Raw genomic sequence first — 27,559 nt, 5'->3', positions numbered from 1 at the left:
AATAACTGCTACCAAAAAAATTTATATAAAGACATGAAAGGCTGCATCAAACCTTAGGCCTAAGAAATAGCGACATTCAGTCTCAATGCTGTATCACGGGCATCACATGACGACGTGTTATCAGTATTCTATACCATGTATTGTTTATAGTCGTTGTTACTTTCAGTCAAATCTACTGTCTGTTTATTTTTTCTTGTTTCTTTTCTTTACTTTATTTTTCACTTATTACCTTATTAGCATAGCGTAGCTTGCATTGTAAGCTGTGTTTCGGTGCTAGAGTCAGATTAGACAGAAATTACAGGATAAGACGCATCATATCATACTCCTCTGCAATGTCAACGCATGGGTGTAACATAAGGTTTACATGATAACGTGATGTACGTAGTAATACCAACGTATATAACAATGTACATAGGCGATGATTATCGCTTACAATGACGGTCTGTCAGCTTTTGCCATTCATATTACATAAAAAAGTAAAAAAAACCTACCTCAAAAACCATATGAATGTATGGTGTGAGTTTGATTCGTTCGGAGTTGGAGAGACAGAGCATCTTGTTGTCATCGAGCACTGTGTTCATGTTTTCTATCCAAACAGCATCAACTGGACCATCGCAGATTAACCACTGATGATCTGGTTTTTCACACTGAGTAGATATTATAATTTTAATATAAATTGCAAATAATTATTAATTAATTAATTTATATAGTAATTTATTTATTTATTTATCGATATGTACACTTGGTTACTTGAATGCAATATGACAACCTCTACCAGTTAATCATTGATTACAAAACAAAATGCAGTTGAAGGAAAGTGATGGTAAAAGGAAAACCTTTTGTATTTAACAATATAATTTTAATTTATCAAACACTACGGCGGGTAGTAAGTGTAGAGGTGAGGTGAGCTCTAGAGGTGCAAAGAATAAATTATTTTTACGTCCTTTTTATTGAATAAATAAAAGAGACTATAAATTTCGAAGCACTGAATATACTTACCCAGAGTTATTAAGATATCTAAAGATAAGCTTTAGTTGACGTATATTAGCAAAAGAGAGAACTACCATACATACCTGTACTGCTGTCCTTAGAGACAGTGGCAATATGCCATCGTGCCATTCAAGAGTTTGTAAGTTCACCTCACCGTACAGTTCACCAATGGTCAAACTCTTCGGGTTCATGATATATTTGTGGACTAGCTGGTACTGCGGTCCCTGCACCCCGTTCTCACAGAGTTGAGTGTACGTATCCGCTAATATCTAATTTGGGAAAATATATCAAGCGAATAAATCTAGTTTTTAACTTATGAGTAGTATCACTCCCAAATCACGTTATGATTTCTTTACATGACATAAATATTTGCACACTTGCTCTTTTAACCCCCAATCGACCCCTTTCTCAATAGGTCCCACCCAAACGTATAGTGGAAATATTATAGCTTGGGCAACTCCTACAAGTACGCTCAGACTGATGTTATCTATGAGCTGGCAAGAGTTGGCATTCAGTCACGCCGTAAATCTTTGGGGATTTGAAATGTCTTATACAATCACCTTCATGAAACTGTACAGCTAACTACGGATGACATCCAACTTAAAAAAATATTATTGATGGTATTGATAGGTTGTCTCCCTTTACTAAATTTAATACGTCGTGTTGTTACAATTAATTGACCAGTAAGTACACTCGTGCGAAGCCAAGAATTAGTACAAGATACAATTTCTGCCCCCAGACGTTTAGATAAAACTGATAGACATTTTATGGGAATGGGCTATAATAATAAAATATAATAAAAATTCTACAATTCCTACCAAAATACATTTGGATTTATTTTTTAATATATTAATAAATACTTAATTAATAAAGCCTATCACTAGAAACGATTATTTGGAAAACGACCTTGCTAGGCCTCAGCAGTTGTTAGTTTATTTCCGATATTAATATATGACTTTTGAAATATTTGGAAACTGTAATTTGTAATGATAAGCATTACAAATTACAGTTTTACAACCCGTGCTATTTTTTATTTTTATTCTAGAATAATAAAAAATAAAAGAAATCTTGGGCAAATTAGGTTGTTGAAAGACTATATCTAATTTCATTCCACAATGTATAATGTAATATACGAGTCTCGATATAATTAATATCGAGACTTACAAAAATATTAGTGAAAAATGGAGATGGATTACTTCTGTCTACAAAGGCAGTATAGACAAATTTTTCATCACCACCTTCTATAGTTTCCTGAAAACTAAACCATAGCGCGTTTATGAAATTTTCACGTCATCATTTCAGCGTCATCTAGCGTCCTCTCGCATAAATAAGATATACGTATTCCGTAAATACAGTAGAAGCCAGACATATAGAGCAATACGCCACTCCGTTTTACGCGAATTCGACTAAATGTTTATGTCTGGGTTTTACCTGTCGAGTCAATCAGGTTTATTACTGCATAAATATGAGAAAACATATTTAATTAGTTTCATATTAAACTTCAATTGTTAATAGGAGGGTCTGATATCTGATTCCTAACTGTCTATATATTGTTATAAAGGCTGCATATAATAAGCGATCAACCAAAATTCTGTACTTACTAATATATTTATATAAATATCTACAATATTTAGAGCAGCGTACATGTTTTTTTAGTAGATCATAGAAGTGCTCTATTACAATTTATAAATTAAGGAAAAGTTGTCGCTGTTTAGCAAAATTTGAGAAGGTATTATTACTATTTATGTGTCCGCGATTTATCTCACATTTATATTTATAAAATACCATTATTTAATTTCTTCAATTATTACTTTTATACCTTTATTTTATTATCTATCTAACTATATTATTTTATTATATATACATATATTAATAAATACACGACATTGGCAACCCACAAATAAAATGACATTTAATGTCATAAAATTTTAGATCCGATGAATTTTAAAATTATTCGTGTATTTTAGTATGATATTGTGCAATATTTTTTCCTATATCCAATTTAAAAAAATTTATCACCATTGGATTGCTATATTTTTCCTAATATAGACTATAAAATAAATATGTCGACTCAAGCGAAGTCAGTACAGGGGGTTAGTTTTAACGAACCCCCTGTACTGACTGTATTTTTTAAAATATATTTTTATTATATTTACGTGTAAAACTACAGTCTTCCCTCCACCAGTGGGCCCCACCAACATGACACCCCACCGTACTATCATTGTCTCATGCAGTTGTATCACCTTTCGGATTTGACAAACCTCGATTTGTTTCTTACTCTCCACGAACTTTTGTTCTGTTTGTGAACAAAAAAAAAAAGAGGAGAATGAGGTAAGAAAACTAAATATTTACTATAAGCATAAATGATAAATTTATCTCATGCCTGATAATGACAACAATACGGTTTTAAAACAGTAAAAAAAAAATACCCTAATTGTTGCAGTTGAAGACTACTCGTAAATATGATCGAGACCATGTTTATTATTTTTATGTTTCTTTTCTTTACTTTTAAGCCGTATGTATGAACTTTTTTTTTATTGAACATAACAGTGCTCATAAAGTTCAGTAATAATATTATTATTGGCCCATATACTTACTAATCGTCTCTTCCATAACACCATAATCGCGCACCGGGAGGTTCACTCCAGGGAAAAGATCCGAAAGTATGCCAGCGAATAGGATAGCGTCAGCCGCTAGAAACTTTGGTAGGTTACTATCATTTAATGCGCAAAGAAGCGTCATCTCTTCGGGCTGGTCTGGGCTAGCACGTTTCAGGGCACCGGCCATTACCTATTACATATACATACATTAATAACTAAGAATAATAACAATAATCATTTATTTATTAATCCTACTAATATTATAAATGCGAAAATAACTCTATCTGTCTGTCGCACTTTCCCGCCAAAACTACTGAACTGATTTAAACGAAATTTGGTTTGGTATTAAGTCAAGATTCTGAGAAAGAGTATAGGTTACTTTTTAATGGGAAAAAAGGGTTGTAAGGGGTGGAAAGGGGAGATAATAAGTTGTAGGAAAGTATCGTTATTAAATATATATAAATATGTAAAATAAAATGGGGGATGAAAGTTTGTACGGAAATTCGTCATTTTTAATCTAGAACAATAAAACTTTTTTCTTGTTTGGGTTATTTATTAAACATTTAATGTTATCCAAGGTCACTTACTACGCGATCGAAGTCGCGGGCGTAGCTAGTAATTAATATTAATAATCTAATTTCAAGTAACATTCATAAATAGTTGGATATTTTACCAGCACACTTTTGACGGCCCTCATGCCAAAATCGTAGTGATCCTGTTTGGAGAGCTGTTCACTGGAGAGTTTGTACATTTGGACCATCTTTTTAGCGAGACCTTTTGATGACTCGAATCCTTCCGAGTACAGGATCACTTCCGCTATTAATGCTTTATAACATACAATAAAGTGATATTTTAATATAAAATAATTCAAATGTTGTGCATATGTTAATATTTTTTTTAAACGTACAATTTGTTCAATTACCACAATAATAATTTGTGGTTTTATTGTTTCAACTGCAAGGAGCGATAGCTGTGATCTATATTGATATGATCTGTATATATATATATATGCTCACCGTAATCAGGTACCATCATAGATATAGGTCGGAACAGTGCCTTCAAGTTATCAGGCAACTCTGTCCGCCCAGCATATCCTGGATTCATAGTAATAAAGGCTGCACACGTACGCACTAGTTTGATTTCACGCCCCTCAAACATGAACCTGACAAGAAATAATGTATTAACGACTTATTATGTTTTGTAGAAACACAAATTTTGGAATTGAAGTTTATTACTACTATTAATTTTGACAAAATATTATGTAAAAAAATATTAGGAATATATGTAGGTATATACTCTTTAAATGTTGATACGACACGACTCCAATTTTGTCTCTAATTTGCTTGTGTCTAAATAGCTGTGCCTTATTATTATTAATTAAGAGAAAATGTATGAGGTTATTAGTTCGCTTAACATTTCTTATTAATAGTTTTCGTTATACCATGTTGTTACAAAGGTATATACCTAAACAATATGTTTACATCAAGCAAATTAGAGACAAAATTGGAGTCGTGTCGTATCAACATTTAAAGAGCATGATGGAAGATCGTACAAAGTGGCAAGAGCTCCACTGACAAGAGCGTGGCTTTTAAATTATGAATGAATAATAATAAAGCCTTTTTTGCAAGGGGTACATTCTGTAGTATGTATGTATGTAGACAAAATATCCTGAAACTGGGTGTTTTTTGCCATAGGCCTCCTCCTCTCTCTAATCAGCTCTGTCATCTGCAACCTATTCCAGAGAGATCCTAGGTTGATGTCATATTAATGGATGATAATAAATTGTATTACTAGCATATTTTATTAAGCTGCGTATACACTGATGAGGCACGAGTAAAGGAAAAAAAATAAACATAAACAGCAGTTAATTAAAAAAAAAAAACGTAACACGTTAAAGACCGCATGCCCCGGAATGAAAGTAAATTTACACGTTGAGACCGGCTGTTTTAAATAATGTCTACCTCAAATTATTGTACACTAAAACTATATTTAAAAAATAACATACATAATTAACAATAAAAAATGCCGGTTCTTATTTGAGTAAGTAATAAGATTTTACAATGCGGTCTTCAACTTATTAATCATTACAATAACAATAACATCCATATCATAAACAAATAGACAATACAACTAATCATTACAATACCTCGTCTGCTTAGCGACTTTCGCGTTCCTAATGGTGATGAGTTGCTGAGCAATAACTGAAAGCACCTCGATGTCGATGCGATTGAACTCGTCGAAGCAGCACCACGCACCGGATGTCGCAAGGCCAGAGAAAAAGCGGCCCATCATTTTATAGTCCAAACCTGAACCAAATTGTAAAAAGTTTAATCTTTACAGAGTATAAAACAAACACGCCAGCGCTGTTTGATCATTTATACCTTTTAAATTACGCAACGGATTATAAAGTGTTCGCTGAAAGCGGTAAGCATATAAAAAATACTGTTATTACTGTTTTTTACATATCGTTCTGTAATATGTCCATAGTACATAGGTACTTTAAGTATAACAATATATTATTTGCTAATAGCTAATAATAATTAATGCATATAACAAGTCATATATATATTTTGATTGTATAAAAATGATGACAATATAGAAATTTGGAAAATATACTAACAATATGTTAAATGTATAAAAGAAAGTCTTTTTGTAATTATTGAAATTCTCAGATACTTCGTTCTGCTCGGAAAAACAGCACCACTTTTAAATCGAATTTTGTCTTTAATCATCCAAAAACCCATTAATATACAAATATACATGTATTAGAAATACATAATAAAGAGTAAAAGAGTTTTTTCTAAAAAATATAAATAACCTTCAGAGCAGTTGAAAACGACGCATTGTATAGCTAGAGACTTGGCTAAGTCCTTAGTGGTTTCAGTCTTGCCGGTGCCTGCGGGCCCTGCAGGGGCTCCGCCAAGGTCCAGTTGTAATGCACCCATCAGGCACAAGTAACAGCGATCAGTTAACGGTGTTATCACTAGTACACCTATGAGCACCCATTTAAAGAGTATTATAATACTATCGTTTAACGATTATATACCCTAACAAATATTATAAATTCGAAACTAACTCTGTCTGTCTGTCTCCCTTTCAATCCAAAATTACTGAACGATTTAAACGAAATTTTGTACACAAGGGATTATTTGTATACAAATAATGATAGTGGACAAATATTGATTCAAATTTTGAGATAGGACATACGCTAATTTTTATTGCGAAAAAAGGCTTGTAAGGAATTAAAAGAGGAGATGAAAGTTTATATGCAAGTATTGCTACTTTTAAAGCTAGATGTTTGAAACTATTTTTTAGACTGTTGATCAAATAAACATGGCATTTAAAGTTAATAATAATGATACCATAAAATAAAATAGGCTAATACAATTCACGTATTACATTTTCGGGGGATAGTAGGATAGTATATAAAAATACAAACTGGGACTGGAATTTGCAAGTCATATTCCTTATGTAATTTCACTGACTTATCTGACGTTACAACCCAAACACAGCTTACAAAGCAAACATACTACTTTTCACTGCAACGCCAAGCGAATGTTTTTCTCAATTAATACGTCAATTAATGGGCACCCAGTGTACTTAGCGACATAATAAAGCCTTGAAAAAATTAACTGGATCCCATAATGTTAGTGAAATAATTATTAATATGGAAATAAATATAAAGGTAGTCCGAATCGGTTCGGTTAATTTTTATTGTTATGAAACATACAAACAGATTTATATATAGTAGGCTTATGTCTGTATTCATGTAGAGACACACCCGTGGTCACTCTTTTCATTATGATTTTCAGGTAGTAATTTTTACCCATAAACAAAATTTTTATATAATCATTAATCTACAGAAATGTTATATACATTTCTTTAGGTATATAGACACAAGAGAAAAAGAAAAATTAAACTATACAATTAAATATATTTTTACCTCCGGCTCCCAAATATTCATGTCCGTAAATATACATGGCGCTGGACATGCGTGCCACGCAATTATCTATGTCTTCCTCCCAATAATAACGTATCATTTTAAGCCATTCGAAATCGTTCCTAATAAATTATCAAAATTAATAATTTTTATTTTAAATTAAAAAATAATACCTTAATTAGCATATTATGGCGTGACTATAATCAAGCAAGTAATGAGAGAACATAACCTGTAGAGTCTCTCCCAATATAACGGCATTATAGATACTTGTATATCAAGCCGGTTATAAAACAATTTTTATTTTTTTTTATTATCATTTAACACGGGGTTCTCCTAGTCTACATATTATACACTACGACAATAAAACTATGTGATACTTTAACCATTTTCCATTAGTATGAAACGATACCATAAACAAAAAAAGTATACTAACGATCGTTGTACGTGTTTTTCCACCATATGCGATATTGTATCCCTCGCGTGGACGTCTACGGTGATCAGAGCGCATAGAACTTTCCTGAACAGGGAGCTAAGGTCCTTGCGAGTCAGCGCCGCTAAATCATTCAAATCTGCTATGCATTTCTTTTCGTACTGCAACAAGGCTGTGTCTATGCGTAGAGGTATATCCAAATCGAATAATTCATGAACGCCTTTAGCCCACATTATTTGTGATACTGTTAAAACCACCTGTCAATATAAATAAGCATTATAAATTAACATATAATAAATAATAATGGAAGGAGACATATGATATAAGAAATACGAAACTTAAAATTTGGTATCTCTCTATATGTTTAAAATAATAAGAGATAGAGAATAATAATTAATGATTAAAAGTTATAAGTGATTTACATAATAGTACTGTATGTGGTAGGTTGCAGTAAAAGAAGGTTAATTTATATTAATAAAATTACTTTTAAATCCTATAGAGGTTTCAAAAAATAATTTTATTATAATAAGAAAGTAAATAAGAAATTATTTTGATGTAAATACACTTATTGTTTCAGTCATGAAATTACATATTTATTACAAAACCATGTCGAATGTTTACCTGATTAGGATGCAGCTCTACCCACTCTACACGAGGTCTGCCCATGTAGTCCTTCAATGCAAATTTAATGCATCTCTTAACGGAAGCGAACATCGCTTCCTCTACTTTCCCCAACCAATCTTCCACATTTCCACGCGCTTTTAGACCCTTAATAAAGAAATCATCCAAATATAGAATATACCAAAGACTCACAACTGTAGAATATATAAGTAACGTCAATACATATTTAGGTGCTTTAAACAGAATAAAAGGAACAAGACATCATGAGAAATCGCGGATAAATTATGATTAGGTTTATTCTAAACAGAGTGTAAAATTAATAATTAATCGGCATTATTTGCAGTTTATTTATTGGCAAATTCTAATGTAGTATTCTATTAAATTTTAGTATAAGACAATTACCCCTACTAACCCTTCGACTAGCAAACACGTTACAGGTTTACATGCAAGTTGCTTAGTTAGAATAAGTGGAGGAGATCTATCTATACGTAGTAGTCTGTACAGAGTTCGGCAAAATAAATCAAACACGTAAATGGAAAGTACCTTGCCTAAGTTAACCCGTTCCCCTTCAGGTGACAACATTGCAATAATATCAGTGGTAAGGTCCTCAGGTTTTGCAGTCTTAGCTAGTTTTGCCTGTAGCATATCCCTTGTCTGGAACGAAATCTCTTTTTCTACTAGTGTGCCGTCTTCAGTTATTTCCATTTCGCTTTCAGGTAACTTTACTCCAAACTCCAATTTTGCAATGGCGTCAAAACACTTACGTAAGTGAGGTTGTACTGCATGAGGATTACGGGTCTAAAAATAATGTAGTGTTTAATATTATGTAATGATGTACTTACTCATATACGAGGTTACAAAAAGGCTCATAACATAAAAAACTTGTTAATCTTCAATAAAAGTAATAAAATTTGTGAACTCTTTGAAAATGATAAATATACGAAATTTGAAGGATTACCTGAGCTAAAATTTCAAGTAACTCATCGTTCGATAAGAAGAAGAATCTTGGAAAAGCCACGCGTTTGGTTTCTAAATATGCCTCTAAGCATTTCATGATCTGATCCAACATTTCATTATTGCGAACAAACTCTTCGTATAATTTCGGCTGAGTCGCGGCTGGCATTGCCAATGGAACCTATAAACGGTCACTTTTTATTTAGAATGCAGTTTTTTTATCGTTATTTATCATGCTACTTAGGAATACTACACAAACTTCAACTGAATGTAGACATCGTATATATGTTGTTATATTTACGAGTATCTATTGTATTTCGTGGAGTAAAATATATACAGATGAGTAATTTAAGTTTGTATCTTATTTACCTTAGCTAATTTACGCATAATATCTTTCCAGGACTTGTCCACAATGGTAAACAGTCTCGTTTCATTTGGCAACTGTCTTTGAATATCGGGAGCCGAGAATATAACTTCTAAATAGATCCAAGTTTGCTGGCATGCATACCACTCTTCCTGCAATTAACAATGCATTAAATTAAAACATATCTTTTACTTTAAAATTTTAAACGCCTCTGATAGTTTCACTTAAAATTGTTATATTTATATTATAATGCGATGCATAGGTTTATACAATTATATTACAATTACCAGCGTCTTAGCAAATAGGTCTAAATTTTTCGCCCATTCCTCTACTCTACTTTTAATAGGACCACTATTCCTGGAACTTAGGATAGTACTAATGTGGATGTTGCTTTCGTCCAAACCAGCCTGAATCTCATCGAGACCCCCGAGTACATACACGTCACGTGCATCTTTGTGCAGTAATACCGGGAATTCTAAAGATGTCCAGATTTCTTCAACCTATTGACAAATACAATTATTATTTATAATATAAAAATAACATTAATTGAAATTAAGAAATTAAATAAACTCATTATTACTTATGTTGATTGATGAATATGGAATGGTGCTCCTACCTTTGCTATAACTATACTCCAGCGTTGCATCAGTGAAGGGTAACTTAATAAGTATGAAATAGAATCAGTTAGCCTATTATGATGAATTCTACGATAATTAACCACTACTGTACTCAATGCGACTGAGTCTTAAACTTGGTTTTGTTAGTCACATAAGACGCATGAAATAAGACACGAATGAGTCGCTGTTGTCGGATTTACGACAAGAAGGACATCATGATAGTGGGGGTGGTGTTGTGTGTGCACTACATTTTTATGTAACTACCTTCTTAAGTAAGGCTTCGAGGCCAGCTTCAGAACTGGCTTGCCCAGCCACTTCCATTAACTCATCAGCATGCTGAAAAGCGTGTAATTCGTCGAAGCTTTGTAATGTGAGAACCATATCGGGAGTAATCCGTGTATGCAAGATCTCTTCGATCTTCACCCAGTGTCGTGGTTTTAAAGATGGAGTACGCAAGTATGACATTACTGGTAACTAACAAAAATTATTTATGAATTAAAGAGGGGTTAAATTTTTTAAGTACATTACTCATTAATAATATTAGTATTATACATGACCTAAATGAAAATATAGTTAAAATTATTTAATTCGAAATTGCATTTTAACTGATTGAGTATTTTTAATATAAAATCCGTACCTTTCCTTTAATTATATCAATAGTTTCTTTACATTTAGGGACAATCTTATTTGGTGGCAGACCTTTATCGAGCTGATTAAATATTTTGCCATAGTTAATAGTAGTAGTTTGAATTTCATCCACGTCCAAAGAATTAAAAGGTACTTCAAACCTGAGAAATGTACAGTAATATTAGTTAAGATTAGTAATAGACCTATTTCATTTATGAAATAATTTACTAGAATATTGTATTGTTACAAGGTGATAAAGCGAAGCGACTAATGAGAGCTTTGTCACCTTGAATCTGGCCGATACTGAAAACTTTGTTTATCAAGGTAACGGTCGTGAATATATATTAAATACAGATATACATACATATTGCATAACACATACCATGACTGAAACATGTCGTTCCACTCTTTCGAAGATTTCCATAGTAGTTGTCTTAGTTTAACATCATTTATAGCTTCATCCAATTGTTCCAATCGTGCTGGCGGCATCTGTATCAACATACATCGATGTTTAGTTGTCACATTATTCATTATTCATAGGTTGTATTTACCTATTTCAACAAAAGTACCTTAAATATCTTCTGCCATTCACGTATTTGCTTATCACGGGCGAAGCAAACCATGAGTCTTTCTAACAGATCGTCCAGCGTTTCCGTAACTTTTTCCATATCTGATTTCTCATCATATAACCATGTCGCCTGTAATATGTGTTAAATATTTAATACGTATTTTAAAACAAATAAAGTCTTTTGTTATAAATTGTTACCTTGCCTCTCAAGTATGAGTAATATATTCTTCTAATAGCTGATTAGCTTAGTAATATGTATATTGATTAGTAATATATTATAATACACAAAATTACTTTCAGATATAACCTTTGTAGTACGGAGTACATCTGTCTCATCTATTTCGGTCACTTTTAATGGATCTGACAGTAAAATTTCAGGACGGGGCATAAATCTTAGTCTTTAGGAATGGTAATACATGAGCAGTGTAAGAAGCATTTCATGATAACGTGATATTCGTAGTGCTTTTCATGTTATATACTTTCGACAGCTATTGCTAACTATTAGGTGGTCAGTAAGTATGTTTGTCATTCAGATTGCTTAAACAAGGAAATATGCAAATAAAAATTACCACAACTTCATCTCGAAGCTTATTAACGTCAAGCATCAGCTGCATGATGTCTTTGCCGACCTGGCTGGAGAACATACCGGCTAGCTTACTGCGCGTCTCTAGGCGACCGTCTACATTAGTTCTAAGAGATCCCAAAGCTACACTTAAGCCTGAAAAAAATTGCAATAAGAATAGCTATGTTTATAGGTACCACAGTATTGAAATAATTACAAATAACATTAGACTGAATGTTGAAGAATCGCTACTATACCCAGATTGTTTCACGTTTCAGATTGCTAATTTGAAACTAAATGTTACACAATATAGGGACGACATATTTTGTTGAAGATCATGAAATATAAATGCTGGTTGGACACTAGTAAAAAATGAAAAATGCATATGAAGTCAGGTTGGTTATCCCATTATAGTGAATTAACTAAGAATACTTTATAAACAGTTGGAACAATGGTTAAACCTTATGAAGGTACACTTGATAGGATGTTTCGATGCTTCACACTAATTTGTACCCCTGCGCTTATAAAAGTTAAAAGGTTTTACTAATCTTAATCATCATAGAAATACAATGATACAATATAGCTTTAAAAAAATAGTACGGACACAAAGGGATTCATAATTATTTGTAAACAAAATCTGTTTCGTTGAAGTTAGTAACAACAGTTACCTAAATATTCAGTCATATCATCTGGTGGTATCACGATGTTGAACTCGCCCATCAAATCATAAAGTTCTCGAAGGTATTCTAGACGTTCCTCGAGGAAACACGCGCGCGATTCCAATCCGTCCAGCATGAAATTGAAAGCAACCAATTCACCAGCACTCTCCGGTTCTTTAGTTATATCTTCTGTTATATTATCTATACCATTCAGGATTTCCTCAATGCAATCGTGGCCGATGCTTTACAGGATAAACAATTACATAATTTAGTTAGCATATTGTGAATAGTTATAAAATGTATAATTTAGAAATCTATTAAAGATGTAACAACAACTTACTCTGGTGTTACAACAGCGACCACTTCAAATAATCTTTTAGGCTGAGGTCTAAACAACTCCTGGAATGGACATAAACACAAAAACAATAGTCCCAACGGTTGGTAGCTAACTACATCTTCAATGGACTCCATTTGTTTATTCAACCTGTCACATAACTTTCGAAACTCATTGACATCTCTCTCTTCTTTTATTACATTGATATCCATCTCGTGTGCCTCTTTAAAGTCATCCATAAAGCCCTGCATGCGCTGTAGGAAAATCCATACTGTCTCATACGCGCTTTTTATAGAGAGCGGTATAAAGGTAATATCTGTCAACATGTCCTTGTCTTGATTCATCAAGAAGTACAAATTGGGCGACACTCCAGCTGACCATTCTACTTGTTTACTCATTATTGTGGGCTGAACGAAAATCTGCAACGAGTCTTCGTTGAGGAAATTACGAAATGTTCTCACATATTCATCCCAATAGTTTGTTATTGTTTCCATATAACTTGATATTACTTTTTCACTGGGATTTAATTCCACCGTACCATTTGGTTGAACGTAAGCATCTACTTGAAATAAGGCCCACTGTGAAGAAATTCCATTAAGTAGATATATAATTTACAAAAAGTAGTTACCGTACAGTATATAGTAGTATCGTAAAGTACAAAGATCGTGATCGTGCAAAAATCATAGTAATTTGATTATATGTATGTAGAAAATCGCAATAACATTATGGTAATATTACCTTGCATATCTCAGTAGGTCTTGGTAAAACTTCAAGAACTTCATCAACTTCAGTTCCTTCCAAAAGATTTGTATCAGGCGTGAATTGGACATGAGTACGTAACATACCCGCCATCATACCGTTTGATCTCTTTGTTAGACGATATAACATATAGTTAGTCATATAGTCTGTCAGTTTTATAAAGCTGCATGAAAGAGAGTTATTACCTTATAAGAAATACTTTAACCACAGATATAATATGTATACTTTAACGTTTCATTCATATAGCTTAGGTCATTAGCAGGATTAAACTTTGCTTTAAAACTAATCTTATTTTTGTTTGTATTTATTTTATATATGTATATTGTATGTATTTGAACCAATTTAAAGTATTATTTTATAATATCTTAAGAATCTAAATGCGAAAGTTTGGGCGTATGGATGTTTGTTACTCTTTCACGCATAAACTACTGAACGGCTTTCGTTAAAATTTTACAGTAATATAGCTTATGCATCAGAATAACATATAAGCTATATTTTTTTTTATTAAAATTTATATATCGAAATTTAAAGCGGGAGAAATCGAGTGCACTTTAATTATTAATTTGTTCTAATCAAAAATTGATGTGCCGGCAAGTTAAATAACAGTTTTTGTTTTATCTATATATTTTTAATGGTTCTTACATTAGATGATTATAGTAATGTTGAAATATCATTACCAGGCTAGTCTCTCGCAATATTTTCTCTTGTTCGCTTTTTCTGTATATGACATGCCTCCCGTAGGTTTCCCTCTGATTATTTGGAATGGGGGTATATTTCGGTCATCGTATACAAAGCCTTGTTGGTACAAAGCAGTGTGGCAGGCCTGTATTATAATCTCTAGTACTACAGCACGGAATTCGACGAGTTTTTCTCTAATGTATTCGATCCGTTTCATCTAAATATAATAATATGACAAATGACTAGGTAGGTAATCGTATATAGTATATTATTATAGGTAATTTATAATATAAATAAACAAAATCTATATATAATCGCTTCCTCATACCAGTGTAGTCTGGCAGTGTAGCTGATCATAGAATTTTATTTTTTCTTCACTGTCATTGGTAATCATTATAGTTATCGTTCACTGCATAGAGAGGAATTAACATTTCCAAGTTATCATTTGACAAATATGAAATTATAAGATGATAATAGAATCAAAGTTCTTTAACCGACTAGATTCATTTAATCAAAGTAGTTTTATAAATACTTTATTATTATTGAAGTAGGTAAAATATTTGTGCATATTTATATAAGTAACATTTAGTTACTATATCGCTGTAGTTCACCTGTATTTCAATGAAATAGAAGAATGCGATATCCATATCCTTTGATAAATCTGCAAAACTCTTCATATACATTTCGCAGCACATTGCTTGAATACTAAGAAGGCCTTTACCCAGTACTGGAGTCAGAATGAATAGTTTCTTTGCTAATTTAGAACGCGTTTTGCTGTATTTTCTAAAAAGTATTGACTTCCTCCAAACGTAAAATGCCTTCCAATAACGGTAAACTCTAAAAAATTTTATCTGAAAAATATATAACTAGTCACTTAGTGAAATAATGATCATTTCATTATTGCTTTATTAGTTACTTTTTGATTATGTACTTTTAGTATATGTCTACCACTGCAGGAGCTGTAACATTTAAAAAAGATATTTTGTTGTGTATAAATATCTAATGAGAAAATGTTTATGTACATGGTTTAAACAAATTAAAGATAAAATATTTGATAAACAAATTTGAACTAGTACTTAGTATGAATACTCTTACGTCAGTTAGCTGTACAAATATAGTATACTCTTGTTCCCAATCTGGAAGTTTGGTGAATACCATTTCATTCGTATAATGTGTAACTCCACATGGACTAATTGTCAAATAATTCTTCTTATCTATATTTTCGTAAGGTACGACTCTGAAAAGTTCGATGCATATTTATATGGTATAATATAAAACGAGTTGTGTCTGCTGTCGGTTCGAGTAGATATTTTAAATCACTCAACGGATTTTAATGCAATTTTTATCTATAGATATAGTTCACAGATACAAGAGGAAGGTTTAAATTTATAGAAGCCGGGGCGGGTAGCCGATAAATGCGTAAATGAATTGAGCAGTTAATGTTAATATTAGTTGATTTAAGTCTAAAATGTTTTTTTAATTTTTAAATCTAAACAAATATTTATTCATATATTATGCACGTCATAATTAGTTATCACTATCCGTCAAGTTCAGTTGAGAAGATCTGGCAAAAACGTAATTGGTACATTACTATTGTTCTTTACTCCATTCAGTCCAGACAATATTGATGCTTAGCTAGGTACCTATTTCTAAATCACGCATAAAAGATCAAATGAATTTTAAACAAATATTATAATAATATAAAATAATAATTAATATAAAGATAACATAACATCTAATGAGAAAAGGTGAATCTGACAGTCTGACTAGACCTGATTAGACCAACTAGTCTCCTTTACTCATATTCCCTTCCCGCAATACAGAACAAAAGAAGTCGTTCAATTTACGTAAATCAATCGAGTACAATTAAAATATTGTAATAAAAATGTATAATTTACTTTAAATAGTACGGTGTAAAGTAAACGTTTTGTGGATGTACTGCATAGACCATATAGAGAAAACCACATGAGGGATTATTTCTCACGTGGTCGATTACTTCTTTCTGTGAGGCAACGGTTGGTTTTACTTTCAACGGATCCTTGTTCAATACTTGGATATTACTGCTCCTAGATTCACGAATCTTAATTTTTTTCTTTTTATCTTTAACATTGCCTGTTGATAAATAAATTCTCATTAAATTACATTCTTTTAAAATAATAAAAAAAAACTAAATAGACGATGTGTACATACAAAATCATTTTAAATTGACATACAAAACCAATGATGATTGCAAAAAGTAAATTACATGTTCATTTTGAGTCGACAAAATATCCCTAGCTATAAAATTACGTGGGTACAAGTACATGGCCGATTAATTAAATTACTGTATTATATAAAATTGATTTAGTAAAGTGATTTATTATCTATATACGCCAGAGATGCTAAAATTATAAATATTGCTTACCGAGGCTATCTTCCAACTTGATCGGTTCAAGTTGCAACCTTGCAGTTTTTTTTTCGTTTTTGTATCTTTCTTCCTGAGCTGCTGTAAATCCTGTCTATTTAATTAAAAAAAATACATCGTCGACATCGTATAGAAAGTGTCATATCTAAACTAAGTACGTATTCAGTTTATATTACTATTTATATTTTATTTAATTTTAGTAAATTGTAATTTTACTCATCGAATTGGATCAAAAGGTAAATATAAGTACCTATATGGATTTCAGTCTTTGGCCTAGAGTTAGGTCACACCTAATAATAAACAATCCATAATACACACTTATTTTGAGAACATAGCTGAGAGAGCTTTCCATGCCAAATCTCTATTCTATCTTTAGCTCTCGTCTCGCAAATTTAAGTAGGTTTTAGTGCAATGCAATATAGAGGAAATCTACAATAGGATTTTTTTACGTATTAATAATAAAGAGTGCTATAAATATGTATTAAACATACCAGTGGCTCTGGTTCTCTTTTAACATATTCAATTTTATCCAGTAGTTTTTTATGAGGTAAATGGAAACCTATATCGCGGGGCTTTCTGCAACAATTTTTTAATATATTTTATACTAATGTTAATATTAATTAGTTAGTACAATAAAAATACTTAATATGAAGGTGGATATAAAGGGAGAAGACGACAAAAAAAAATGGATTGACTGCGAGATAATATGCATAAGAAATGTACGCATAATGGGTTAGGCAAGTATTAATTTAATATTGATTAGTTATTACAAAATTGTAAAAATATGGGTTTTATAGGACTATTTTTCAATACACTTTTTTAATAATTTACCTGAAATAGTGTGTAGGAACTTTGCGAACGTTTCTTTGGAGTGTTTCAATTGCTGGCAAAGTTGTTGATTGCTTACGTTTTACGTTTCCATTCAACATATTAAATATTACGTTAGTAAATATTTAAAACATATTATCTCAAGAACATATTGTTTTATCCATTTAACTGCTAAACGAATAGCAAGCAATAGTAAGTATATTGATTTTTTATTTATTATTTCATATCCTTGGATACAGACTCATACGAAATTCAAATATTGAATTTCCCGCGAAAAACGCGCTTGTAGTTTTGGCTGCACTATTTTTTTTACAGTGTTGTCACGAATAAAATTCAGTATAAACATACTGCAACAGCAACAGATTAAAGATTTCATTGTTTTTAATAAAATAATACTATAAACATTTCCAAAATACAGTTTTTCTTTCATTTATGGAATAAATATGTATAAATATTAAATTTTTATAGAAAGTGGTTTTGAATAGAAAATCATGGTGTCACCATGTTTTACTTATTATTATTGGGTTTTCGATATTGTGTCACTGTTCCAATCGTCGTGATACCGTTAATTGGTTATTTAATTTTAAGTATAAGTAAAATTTTCGCAAGTACCTTAACATTTAAGTATTGATGATTGTTCCGAGGTAGGCATATAAATGCATAATAACTTGTAAAGTTTCAGGCAAATCATAAAAAAGCAATGTGAAGCATTTCTTTTTTCTGTAAATGGTAACACTACCTAGAAAAAGTATAGACAAGAGACTTATAACAAAAAGGGATTAAAAAGCAAACGTTACTTTATGGTATCGTTTAGAATAATAAGTACTTATATACCTACGTTACCTATATCGTATTGGCGCTATTTAATATTTATACTAATTAAAAATAATTTATGAAATCGTTACTAATTTTGTGAAATTGTTTTTAGTATTAAGCTTGAATTTAATACTTTGATTATATGCTATCAAGCAACATAGTCAAATTGCATAAAAGGTAAGGCGGAGTAATCCGATATAACTTTCACCCAGCTTTGGGTGAGAAATTTTTTGTTGGATGTTTTTAAAACAGAAAATTATAATTATAAATAAGAACTACTGTTTTGCTTATATATTGTTATTTGTGGATTTATTATGTTCTTCAATTTGAATTCAATGCTTTCGCGTCTACACTGTATCAATACATCTGCTCTAGAATTATAACAGTAATATAAAAATAAAACGCTTTCGCTTATAAATCTTTATTTATCTGTTTGGTATTTCAAAGCAATATTTTTTAATAAAAAAATCACAGATTGTTTTACGAGGACTATGGTGCAAGGATCAATTTAATAATTATTTTTTTATATTTCGAAATATATTTAATTTAACGGGAATATAATTTAAATTATTATTATTTTCAAATTTAGTTTGGTATGTTCAATATTTTTTAATATATAAATACAGATATTGACTTTGTGCATCTTGTTATTAATTTAACATTTCAATTGTCAATGATTAATTATATATACATAATATAATAATTTGTGTATATTATATGTACTCATCTGTGTATTCTCAATAGCCACTATTCTAATTTTATAGTAGGGTCTCTTATTCAATTAGAATGTTGATTATATAAATTGTTGAGTTATACAAATTTATTAAATATGCTTTTCACAGATAAACCAATGGGTTCCTTAAAGTAAAATGTTCCCTTAAGGCTTCATTTGAAGCCCTTAGTATAAGGTGCCATTGAGGAATTGAATGGCTATGTATTATTACGCAAGTAAACTGAATGAGGCCTCATGTAGTGGGTGTAATGTGAAAGTACCCCCTGCACCCACGGAACCCGCACCAGTCCCACCGCCACCCACTGATCATGCGCCACTACCTCCTGATCCAACTCTGCTGCATGGCACTGGACTGTCTTATTATGATGTAAGTTTAACAGTTCTCTAAATGTATTTAGTACATAACTATATTTGAGGACGAAATAATATATATGACATGTGTGACATACCTATTCTTAAATTATTATATATTAATTAAATTTAATCCTTTAATTAAATATTTCTTAAAATAGCAGTGTTTATTCATCAATTTATTCATTTGTCATAACAAACCAAAATTCTATGGACAGCTTTTAGTGTTTAGAAATTAAATAGATATTTTTTCTTCAGAATGATGATTATTATTCAATGGTGCGAGGAAACAAGTTTATGTCAGAAGCTACTTGTAAACATATTGTGATGAATGGTGGCATTAACTTTGTGTCCACGCAAAAAGTAGAAGCGCCTCAGGTAAGACAGGATAATAAACTAATAGAATACTCCTAAGTATGATGTAAAATTATTAGATTATTATACATTTTATATTTGTTTTATAAAATGTGATTACTAGCAACTTCATGAAAATTAAACACAATATATGTACACTTTACTAATACTTTTCAATTGAACTTAAAGTTCCTATTTCAGATACCTAATGTTTTGCCACCTGTTGTGAAGACATTAGCAGGTCTACCATATGTAAATTGCCCTGCTGAGAAAACAGATGTTGAATACAAGGATGGACAGATAGTGAGTGCTGCGTTGGACTCATTAGTAGATATGATACGACCAGGAGCAAGCAAATCATTTACATTTACTTTTTTACTTTGCTCTCGTCTTTTTGTTAGACCGCATGAATTATTGAGTAAAATGTGTAAGCGGTATTTTAAAAACTATGATAAAATTGTAAGTATCAATTAACAATTAAAATATTACATATTTTGGGTATTTATTTTAGGTTGGACTTATTTTATATCATTTATATTTTAGGGCAAAGCTGAAATAAAGGATTCTCTTCAAAAAGAACTGAATGATATGGCATCACTTGTAAGAGTATTAAACCAATGGACTAGTATGTTCCCTTATGATTTTCGTGACGACAGAGTTATGGCCCTTGTTCGAAGCATAACACAAAGGTAATACTTATATATATAATAGTTTGAATATGTTTTTATTTTGAATAGTTAAACTCCATCTATTATTATAAGTATAACTCTTAATAGGTGTGCAGCCGAACATATGGCTTCAGTGAGATCAGAAGTGTCAACCATGTTGGAAAAACTCCTTGATAAATTAACAGCCCTTGAACAGTATGAAGAAACTTTGATAGAAATCCCACAAGTATCATCAGTTGATCAATTGGCACAGGTACAAATAAATTTTAGTTAAGAATATATGCTTTAAACATAATATTGAGCTTTTTTGACTATTTTCTTTTAAATGTTAGTTGTTTTATTTTGATATATACATTACTTGCTTTATTTTAGGAGGAAAACTTATCGGTATCTCTAAGTTAATTTTTTTTTCATTTATTTATCTTTTCAGGGTGACATCTTAACACTAAGTCTATCACCGGTAGAATTAGCGAACCAGTTAACAATAGTCGAGTTGCACAGACTATCATTTGTTGGGCCTGAAGAATTTGTTCAAACATTTGCTCCAGTGCAACCTCCTCAGTCAACTTCTTGTGGCAAGAGCACTATAAATTTACATCATATTGAAACTAAATGCACAAGGAACTTAGAAGCATATGCTGATTGGTTCAATAGACTAAGTTACTTAGTTGCCACTGATATACTAAAGGTAATATTTTTTATACATTTAATATTGATAGATAGATTTAAACATTCCGGAACTAATATCTCAATCATCAACTTCATAAACACAGAAGATTATGAGTCTACTACCAACAGGTACTAAGAGGGTACTTTTACGTACTAGTTTTTAAGTCATTATCTGTTATTTTATAGTTATTGATAAAATTAAATTAAAAACTAGTTCAAGAGCTTATTTAATACTTTAGACCATAGATTTGGAATACATACGTATATGTGCTGTGTTATAAATATTTTTACGTTAAAAAAGCATATATGTATATTTCTATTACAGGCGGTCAAAAGCAAATCTAGAGCCAGGGTGATTGAACAATGGGTAATGACTGCTAGAGAATGTTTCAATCTTGGAAATTTCAACTCCCTCATGGCTATTATCAGTGGACTCAATATGTCTCCCATTACAAGACTTAAGAAGACGGTAATAATTACTTAAACATTTATTTACATTAAAATAATTTGTAGTAGTTATATTATAGCCTAATTTGAGAACTTATATACTTATACAGTGGAGCCGAACCTCTGCCGTGTGTGGTCAGCAACTGCGTCAATTGGAGTTATGTGTAGAACCCAGCGGCAATCATGCAAGGTACCTTATATATATGGAAGGTAGTAATAAATTTAAATTATGGCATACCTTAATAGAAAGAAAGAAAGATAAATATTTTATTCAGTGCAATGTAAAAAACACAATATAAACAATAAATGAAAAAAAAGAACAAATAAATTGTACATATAATTAAACTTAATTTACCGTGTAGATAATTAGAAATAAATTAATAAGTAGTGAGTTTGTAGTAATGTTACAAATTCACACATTTTTCTATAATTAGTATGGTCTAAAAACTATTTTCGTTTTTTATAAAACAAAATATTTCTCCAATACTGAAACTGAACTGAAGTAGCAAGTTTGTTTTAAAGTATTCAGTACGGGCTCGTATTTAATATACTTTCCCCTTTATTTATCAGTTGCAATCTATTTTCCATGCATTTGTAACACTAAAGTATCTAGATCACTAGTGTGTAATATTATTATGCATAACTCTGCATAAATTCCGATCCTGATTGTATCTTTATATTAGTCATTTTCCCTATAATAAAACAATGTTCTGTACCCTGTCTGTACACCAAATTTAGGGTTATTTGTTTTCCTGATTGATTTACTGATGATTCCAGTCAATAATAGATGTTAATTAGAGTGTTATTACATAAAATCGATGTGACGGCCTTAATGTATATTTTTGTTGGGGTACAGGTACAGGGCAGCATTAGCGGCGGCTCCTACCGAAACGGCCGTACCATTGCTTTCAGTCACTTGCAGGGATTTACATTTTGCAAACCAGGGCTCTCCATCAAAGTAAGTATCATAAGCAATAGGTTAACAAAGTAGGTTTTTATTTCTATTAAAAGTAAATATAAAAAAATATTAAATGGGGTTAGATTTAGAAACTTTTCCTCGGTGAGGTACCCATCTCTGCTTGACTAATAAACTGTGCTGTGTGATCAATGTAATGCGGCATGACATATTTGATCTTTGAAATGGCAACGCGTGAGTGGTTGGTATCACCAGTGTCATATCACATATGATAACGTGTTGGTCTCCTTCATGAGAGTGGGCAGCACTATTGTGTGGACTTCAGCTGCGTTACCATCAATGTAAGAATACTCTTGGTCCGTACGTAGTCGACAATGTCCTGCTCTTATATAGACGATGGGTATCACTTACCATCAGGTGGGCAATCAGCTTAATTGTCGTTACAATTATATAAAGTGAAACCGTAATGTTTACAGGTTAGCTGGTAATCGCGTCAATTTCGAGAAGTGCTCTCTCCTCTCACGTCATGTGTGCACACAACTTGCGCGACGAAGACTGGCAACTGAAGAACCACCGGCTCCGCCACCACCCCCTCCCATACCTACAGTTTGGCGGTTCCTTAACGACAGGGCTACGCTCACTGAAAACGGTATTTATCCTCTCTTTATTCTAAGTATAGTTCATCGAAATTTACTACTAAATTGTCTATTTGTAATTTCAGATGAACAGCTTTTCAATAAAGGCATATGAAAGTATAGAACGTTATATATTGCAAAAAAATAATTATAAATTTTATTTGTTATTGGACCGATTACGACGAAACTTTCAATCGCAGTAGCTAATGTTATAAGAATTAACTTAGTGTACTAATTTGGAACTATTATATAGGTAAAAAAAAGTTTGTATCCACGCGGACGAAGTCGCGGTCAATGGCTGGAATTTTATATAACTAACTATGCGTTTATTGCAGACTGGAGTGCAATAAATTTATATTTATGTATGTTGAAGCTACTTCTTCAGTTTAGTGTCCTGAGCCAAAGCCAAACTTAACGATTGATAAACATTACATTATGAGAAACAATTTAGAAGGTATTTCTTTTGGTTACAATCTTTAAAATATCAGCATTAGCAGCATTATTTATCTTGTTTTGGTAATTTTCAGTATTACATATATTTTTATTATATTAAATATTACGTAGAAAGTCGTGAAAAGGTTTTAAATTTATTAAAATGCGAAAATTGTCACGACTCACAATGCGACATCAGTGTTGCCAAATCGATATTTTATTTTTGTCCCAAATCACATTGAATAAAAAATGGTGGTCCAAATTAATAAAAAAATGTTGTATCAACTAGAGTAAACGTTTAGTATAAAATTAGGGTTGTTTATGATATTAATATAATTAAAAAACTATTTCAATGAATACGGTGCTCTGTGAACGACATACGGAACGTTTATGGTGCTCTGTGATTTGTTTAAAGTAATTAATATATTTGTTTAAAGTTTTTACAATTATGTATAAATTTAAAAAGATGTGCCCATATCATTTTAAATTTATATGGATACCTACGTACTTACCTAGGTATCTATAGCAGAAAAGAAAATTTAATTTGTAGGTTAGATTAATATTATTAATGATTATAAATAGTTTGTATAAAATATTCAAAATTATTAACCTTATTTTTTCATTAGAATAGAATAGACTTTCTTTATTTTATTTTATTAAATATCTATTAATAAAATTAAAATAAAAGAACAAGTGAACACTGCAGTTTATTTTTAATTTTTGAACGCAATAAAAATTGTTTCAAATCAACCAAATAGTGTATTAACCCAATAATTTTAAATGTATCCCGCTAAAGGTATAAGCTATCTAATGTACTCACTTTTTAAATTGGTCGGATTAACAATATTCCGCTGCAACTTCACAGTAGTGTTTTATCGATAGAAATTATTTATGCTGCCGTCATTCGATCTTACGTGATCGCATTTTTTAAATTTAAATTATTTTATATTGCATCACAACTTCAACAGAAACAATTTCATATCGTGTTACATAATTAGCCCACTGATATTAATATATAGTTTTAATACATACATAATATGCATAGAAAACATTCAAAAGGATACAAACAATGTCATGAATACAAATGTTTGTACTGTGCGAGGAATCAACCCGCAATTGGATACAAGACCATGTGCTGAACCGCTAGACCACCGAGGCCATCATTTATGAGTACATTACATAGGAAACACTCGGGAGATATAAGTGTTTCTACATCTCCCGAGTGTTTCCTATATAATGTATATTACTTAATGTATTTACCAAAAATGGTATCTATGTATTTATATCAATTGTCTAGAACCCATAACACAAGCCATATATCTAAACATCATGTCTGTATGATGCCAATAATTGTTTTTTCAGCGCTGGAATTGACATCGTTCGAGCGAGAGCCACCTATCGACAGTTTAGAGAAAGAACGTCTAAAGCGTCTACGCGGAGCTACTTAAAAGGTGAAAACCTGTGATTTTATTTCCATCGCTTAAAGCTAATATGAATTAGCTAATATAATGAATTTAACGCAATACCCCAGTTTTTTGTATTACTGCAATAGATCAAAAAACTAAACTATGATATCCATTGAGCCGGAATATAACATGTATTTTAATTACATGCTCTCTATAAAAACTATTAATATTTTTTTACATTTATTACTTTTTACACACTTTATTATTTTAGTTATCAAAAATTGTCCCTTTATAAAATAAAATTGTTATGTGCTAATTTTGTAATAGGTTTATAAACCTATTAGCGCCAGAATTTAAATTTCATGAACATTAAAATAAAATACAAATATAAAACCATCACCACGTAAAAATTCCAGCAAAACATTAAGTCTACTTGTTACTAAACTGTCTCAGTAACCAAATTATTTAATAAAACTACTTAAATAAGTAGGAAATTTTAATCATTGTAATGTATTAATAGGAGAAGTTTATTTCTATACACATGATCTACAGGTGAATCGATTGGACCAATTTTAGCACGATCGATATGTAATGGAGTTCAATGACATTTTATAAGTAATATTGCTCACTCTAAATTATTATATGTTAACAAATATACCCAGTTTAGTTACTAAATTATTTTAGAACACTTGTGCACACGACACGCTAATATAGGTACACTGCACTGATGCTCCTTAAACATCACCACTATATGAATATTTAAAACGGCCACTCAATGAAATTCAATATACACATATTGAGTTTGATATATTATTACAGTAACTAATTTAGTAATTAGATTAATCATTTAATTATTAAGTGAAGTGTAAATTTGTGGTCGAATCTTATAACTTAAGAAAAATGTGTGTAACAAACATTAATTGCTGCATGAGTGCTAAAGTTAATTATTAAATTAATTTTACTATTTTTATTAACTTTGCAAATAAATAATATTGCGACATGGTCAAGAGTTGATAATGACCTGTGCAGCAATAAATGTAATATTAGCTTCACCTAAAAATCTTTACTGTGAAAGTATATTTGTAATGTTTGTGTTTGCATTACACTAGTGGACTTTATAAAATAAAGTCATTTAAATACAAGTTCCTTACCCATCAGTATTTGCCTATAATCTCGCCATTTTGAATCTCGTAATGTACTTATTATGTTTTATTATATTAATAATACTACTCTGAAAATTGATCTCATATGAATGATTATATTATTAATTATATTATTCCCGTGTTTTCGTATATTGTGTTGTGTGTTTTCTGTATATTTGAATGTATGTGTAAAATAATTTATGTTTTGGGTAATGTTATGGGTTGTGTGTATTTCTGATCATTCCACTGATGTATATCGTGTCATATATAGTTTAATTATATCGGTATGTTTTTTAAATAATTTTACATTTTAACTCATGGAGGATAGAGTCTAAAGCATGTAATGTTTATTTTTTTAATGTAGCTAATGTCAGTATACTTTATCGAGTTTAACATATATTAATTTATTAAAAGTATACTAAATTTTATAATACGTTTGCGAATTGCTTGTTAAATCATATTATAAGAAAATGCGTCTATGTAAGACACCTCAAATCTAGAAACTATTTGTTAACTATACTCTGATTGTAAATTTTCAGTAACGAGTTTCTAAATAATTAGTATATTGATATTGATAAATGAATTTTAGCTCAATAAATTATTACTACTTAAATAACTAAATAATTCACTATTCAAACATTACAATCCGTGACTGTAATTTGTTTCATATATATATATATATATATATATATATATATATTTATAATGAGTCACACTATAACGTTGTATCTGTAGAAATTATTTATACAATAAAATATACCTGCCATGTAATATGTACAAAGAATGGTTGCCATTATAGATCTAATTCTATTGGTTTCTAGCTTCTTGGTGTTAGTATTTCCTGAAACAGTTCCGTACTGTATTGATTATTATATAATGTATATACAAGTTTCAAGTTAGAAAAAGGCAATCTACTTATTTTAATTCATCTAGTCTAAATATTGCCATGAAAAAATATTACATTGTGTACTGTAAATGTCCAAAAAGCATTATACATAAATATATTCCCTTCGTCTATAAAGAGCCATTTTAATATAGAATAGGAGTTATACAAA

The 27,559-nt window shown here is 30.9% G+C and overlaps 2 protein-coding genes across 2 annotated transcripts in view; one reads left to right on the top strand and one right to left on the bottom strand.

Moving 5' to 3' along the window:
* Positions 1-18,036, bottom strand: part of LOC131849152 (dynein axonemal heavy chain 6) — a 50,907-nt gene extending 32,871 nt beyond the window's left edge. The window contains exons 1-30 of the mRNA XM_059199149.1: positions 17,939-18,036; positions 17,599-17,683; positions 17,108-17,201; positions 16,602-16,815; positions 15,799-15,940; positions 15,315-15,554; positions 14,703-14,920; positions 14,005-14,188; positions 13,273-13,844; positions 12,942-13,174; positions 12,281-12,429; positions 11,713-11,841; positions 11,526-11,632; positions 11,154-11,304; positions 10,781-10,990; positions 10,187-10,399; positions 9,905-10,051; positions 9,540-9,716; positions 9,125-9,379; positions 8,582-8,728; positions 7,964-8,217; positions 7,534-7,652; positions 6,409-6,582; positions 5,737-5,896; positions 4,607-4,752; positions 4,264-4,415; positions 3,588-3,780; positions 3,147-3,286; positions 1,074-1,259; positions 492-647 (exon numbers count right to left, since the gene is read on the bottom strand). Coding sequence (XP_059055132.1) covers positions 492-647; positions 1,074-1,259; positions 3,147-3,286; positions 3,588-3,780; positions 4,264-4,415; positions 4,607-4,752; positions 5,737-5,896; positions 6,409-6,582; positions 7,534-7,652; positions 7,964-8,217; positions 8,582-8,728; positions 9,125-9,379; positions 9,540-9,716; positions 9,905-10,051; positions 10,187-10,399; positions 10,781-10,990; positions 11,154-11,304; positions 11,526-11,632; positions 11,713-11,841; positions 12,281-12,429; positions 12,942-13,174; positions 13,273-13,844; positions 14,005-14,188; positions 14,703-14,920; positions 15,315-15,554; positions 15,799-15,940; positions 16,602-16,815; positions 17,108-17,201; positions 17,599-17,683; positions 17,939-18,036 — 5,445 coding nt within the window. The remainder of the gene's footprint in view (positions 1-491; positions 648-1,073; positions 1,260-3,146; positions 3,287-3,587; positions 3,781-4,263; positions 4,416-4,606; positions 4,753-5,736; positions 5,897-6,408; positions 6,583-7,533; positions 7,653-7,963; positions 8,218-8,581; positions 8,729-9,124; positions 9,380-9,539; positions 9,717-9,904; positions 10,052-10,186; positions 10,400-10,780; positions 10,991-11,153; positions 11,305-11,525; positions 11,633-11,712; positions 11,842-12,280; positions 12,430-12,941; positions 13,175-13,272; positions 13,845-14,004; positions 14,189-14,702; positions 14,921-15,314; positions 15,555-15,798; positions 15,941-16,601; positions 16,816-17,107; positions 17,202-17,598; positions 17,684-17,938) is intronic.
* A 739-nt stretch (positions 18,037-18,775) lies between these two features.
* On the top strand, positions 18,776-25,441 carry LOC131849222 (ras-GEF domain-containing family member 1B-like). The gene is made up of 12 exons (XM_059199243.1): positions 18,776-18,928; positions 19,594-19,851; positions 20,094-20,213; positions 20,391-20,648; positions 20,733-20,878; positions 20,966-21,110; positions 21,288-21,545; positions 21,852-21,995; positions 22,084-22,163; positions 22,830-22,931; positions 23,366-23,538; positions 25,319-25,441. Exons 2-12 carry the CDS (start codon positions 19,678-19,680, stop codon positions 25,402-25,404), a joined length of 1,686 nt encoding a protein of 561 aa, XP_059055226.1. The 5' UTR covers positions 18,776-18,928; positions 19,594-19,677; the 3' UTR covers positions 25,405-25,441.
* The last annotated feature ends 2,118 nt before the right edge of the window (positions 25,442-27,559 follow it).

Source organism: Achroia grisella, unplaced genomic scaffold (genome assembly GCF_030625045.1).
Source record: "Achroia grisella isolate CSIRO2021 unplaced genomic scaffold, CSIRO_AGI_Agris_v1 utg640, whole genome shotgun sequence".
Lineage (NCBI taxonomy): Eukaryota > Metazoa > Arthropoda > Insecta > Lepidoptera > Pyralidae > Achroia > Achroia grisella.
The sequence above is the reverse complement of the archived record's forward strand: the minus strand, read 5'-3'. Positions and strand labels throughout refer to the sequence as shown.

Excerpts from the sequence above, each read along its gene's own strand:
- LOC131849222 (XM_059199243.1), top strand. The coding sequence starts at position 19,678 with ATGGCTATGTATTATTACGCAAGTAAACTGAATGAGGCCTCATGTAGT. Across the intron at positions 21,546-21,851 it reads TTGCCACTGATATACTAAAG|GCGGTCAAAAGCAAATCTAG; the intron begins GTAATATTTTTT and ends TTTCTATTACAG. Across the intron at positions 21,996-22,083 it reads TTACAAGACTTAAGAAGACG|TGGAGCCGAACCTCTGCCGT; the intron begins GTAATAATTACT and ends ATACTTATACAG.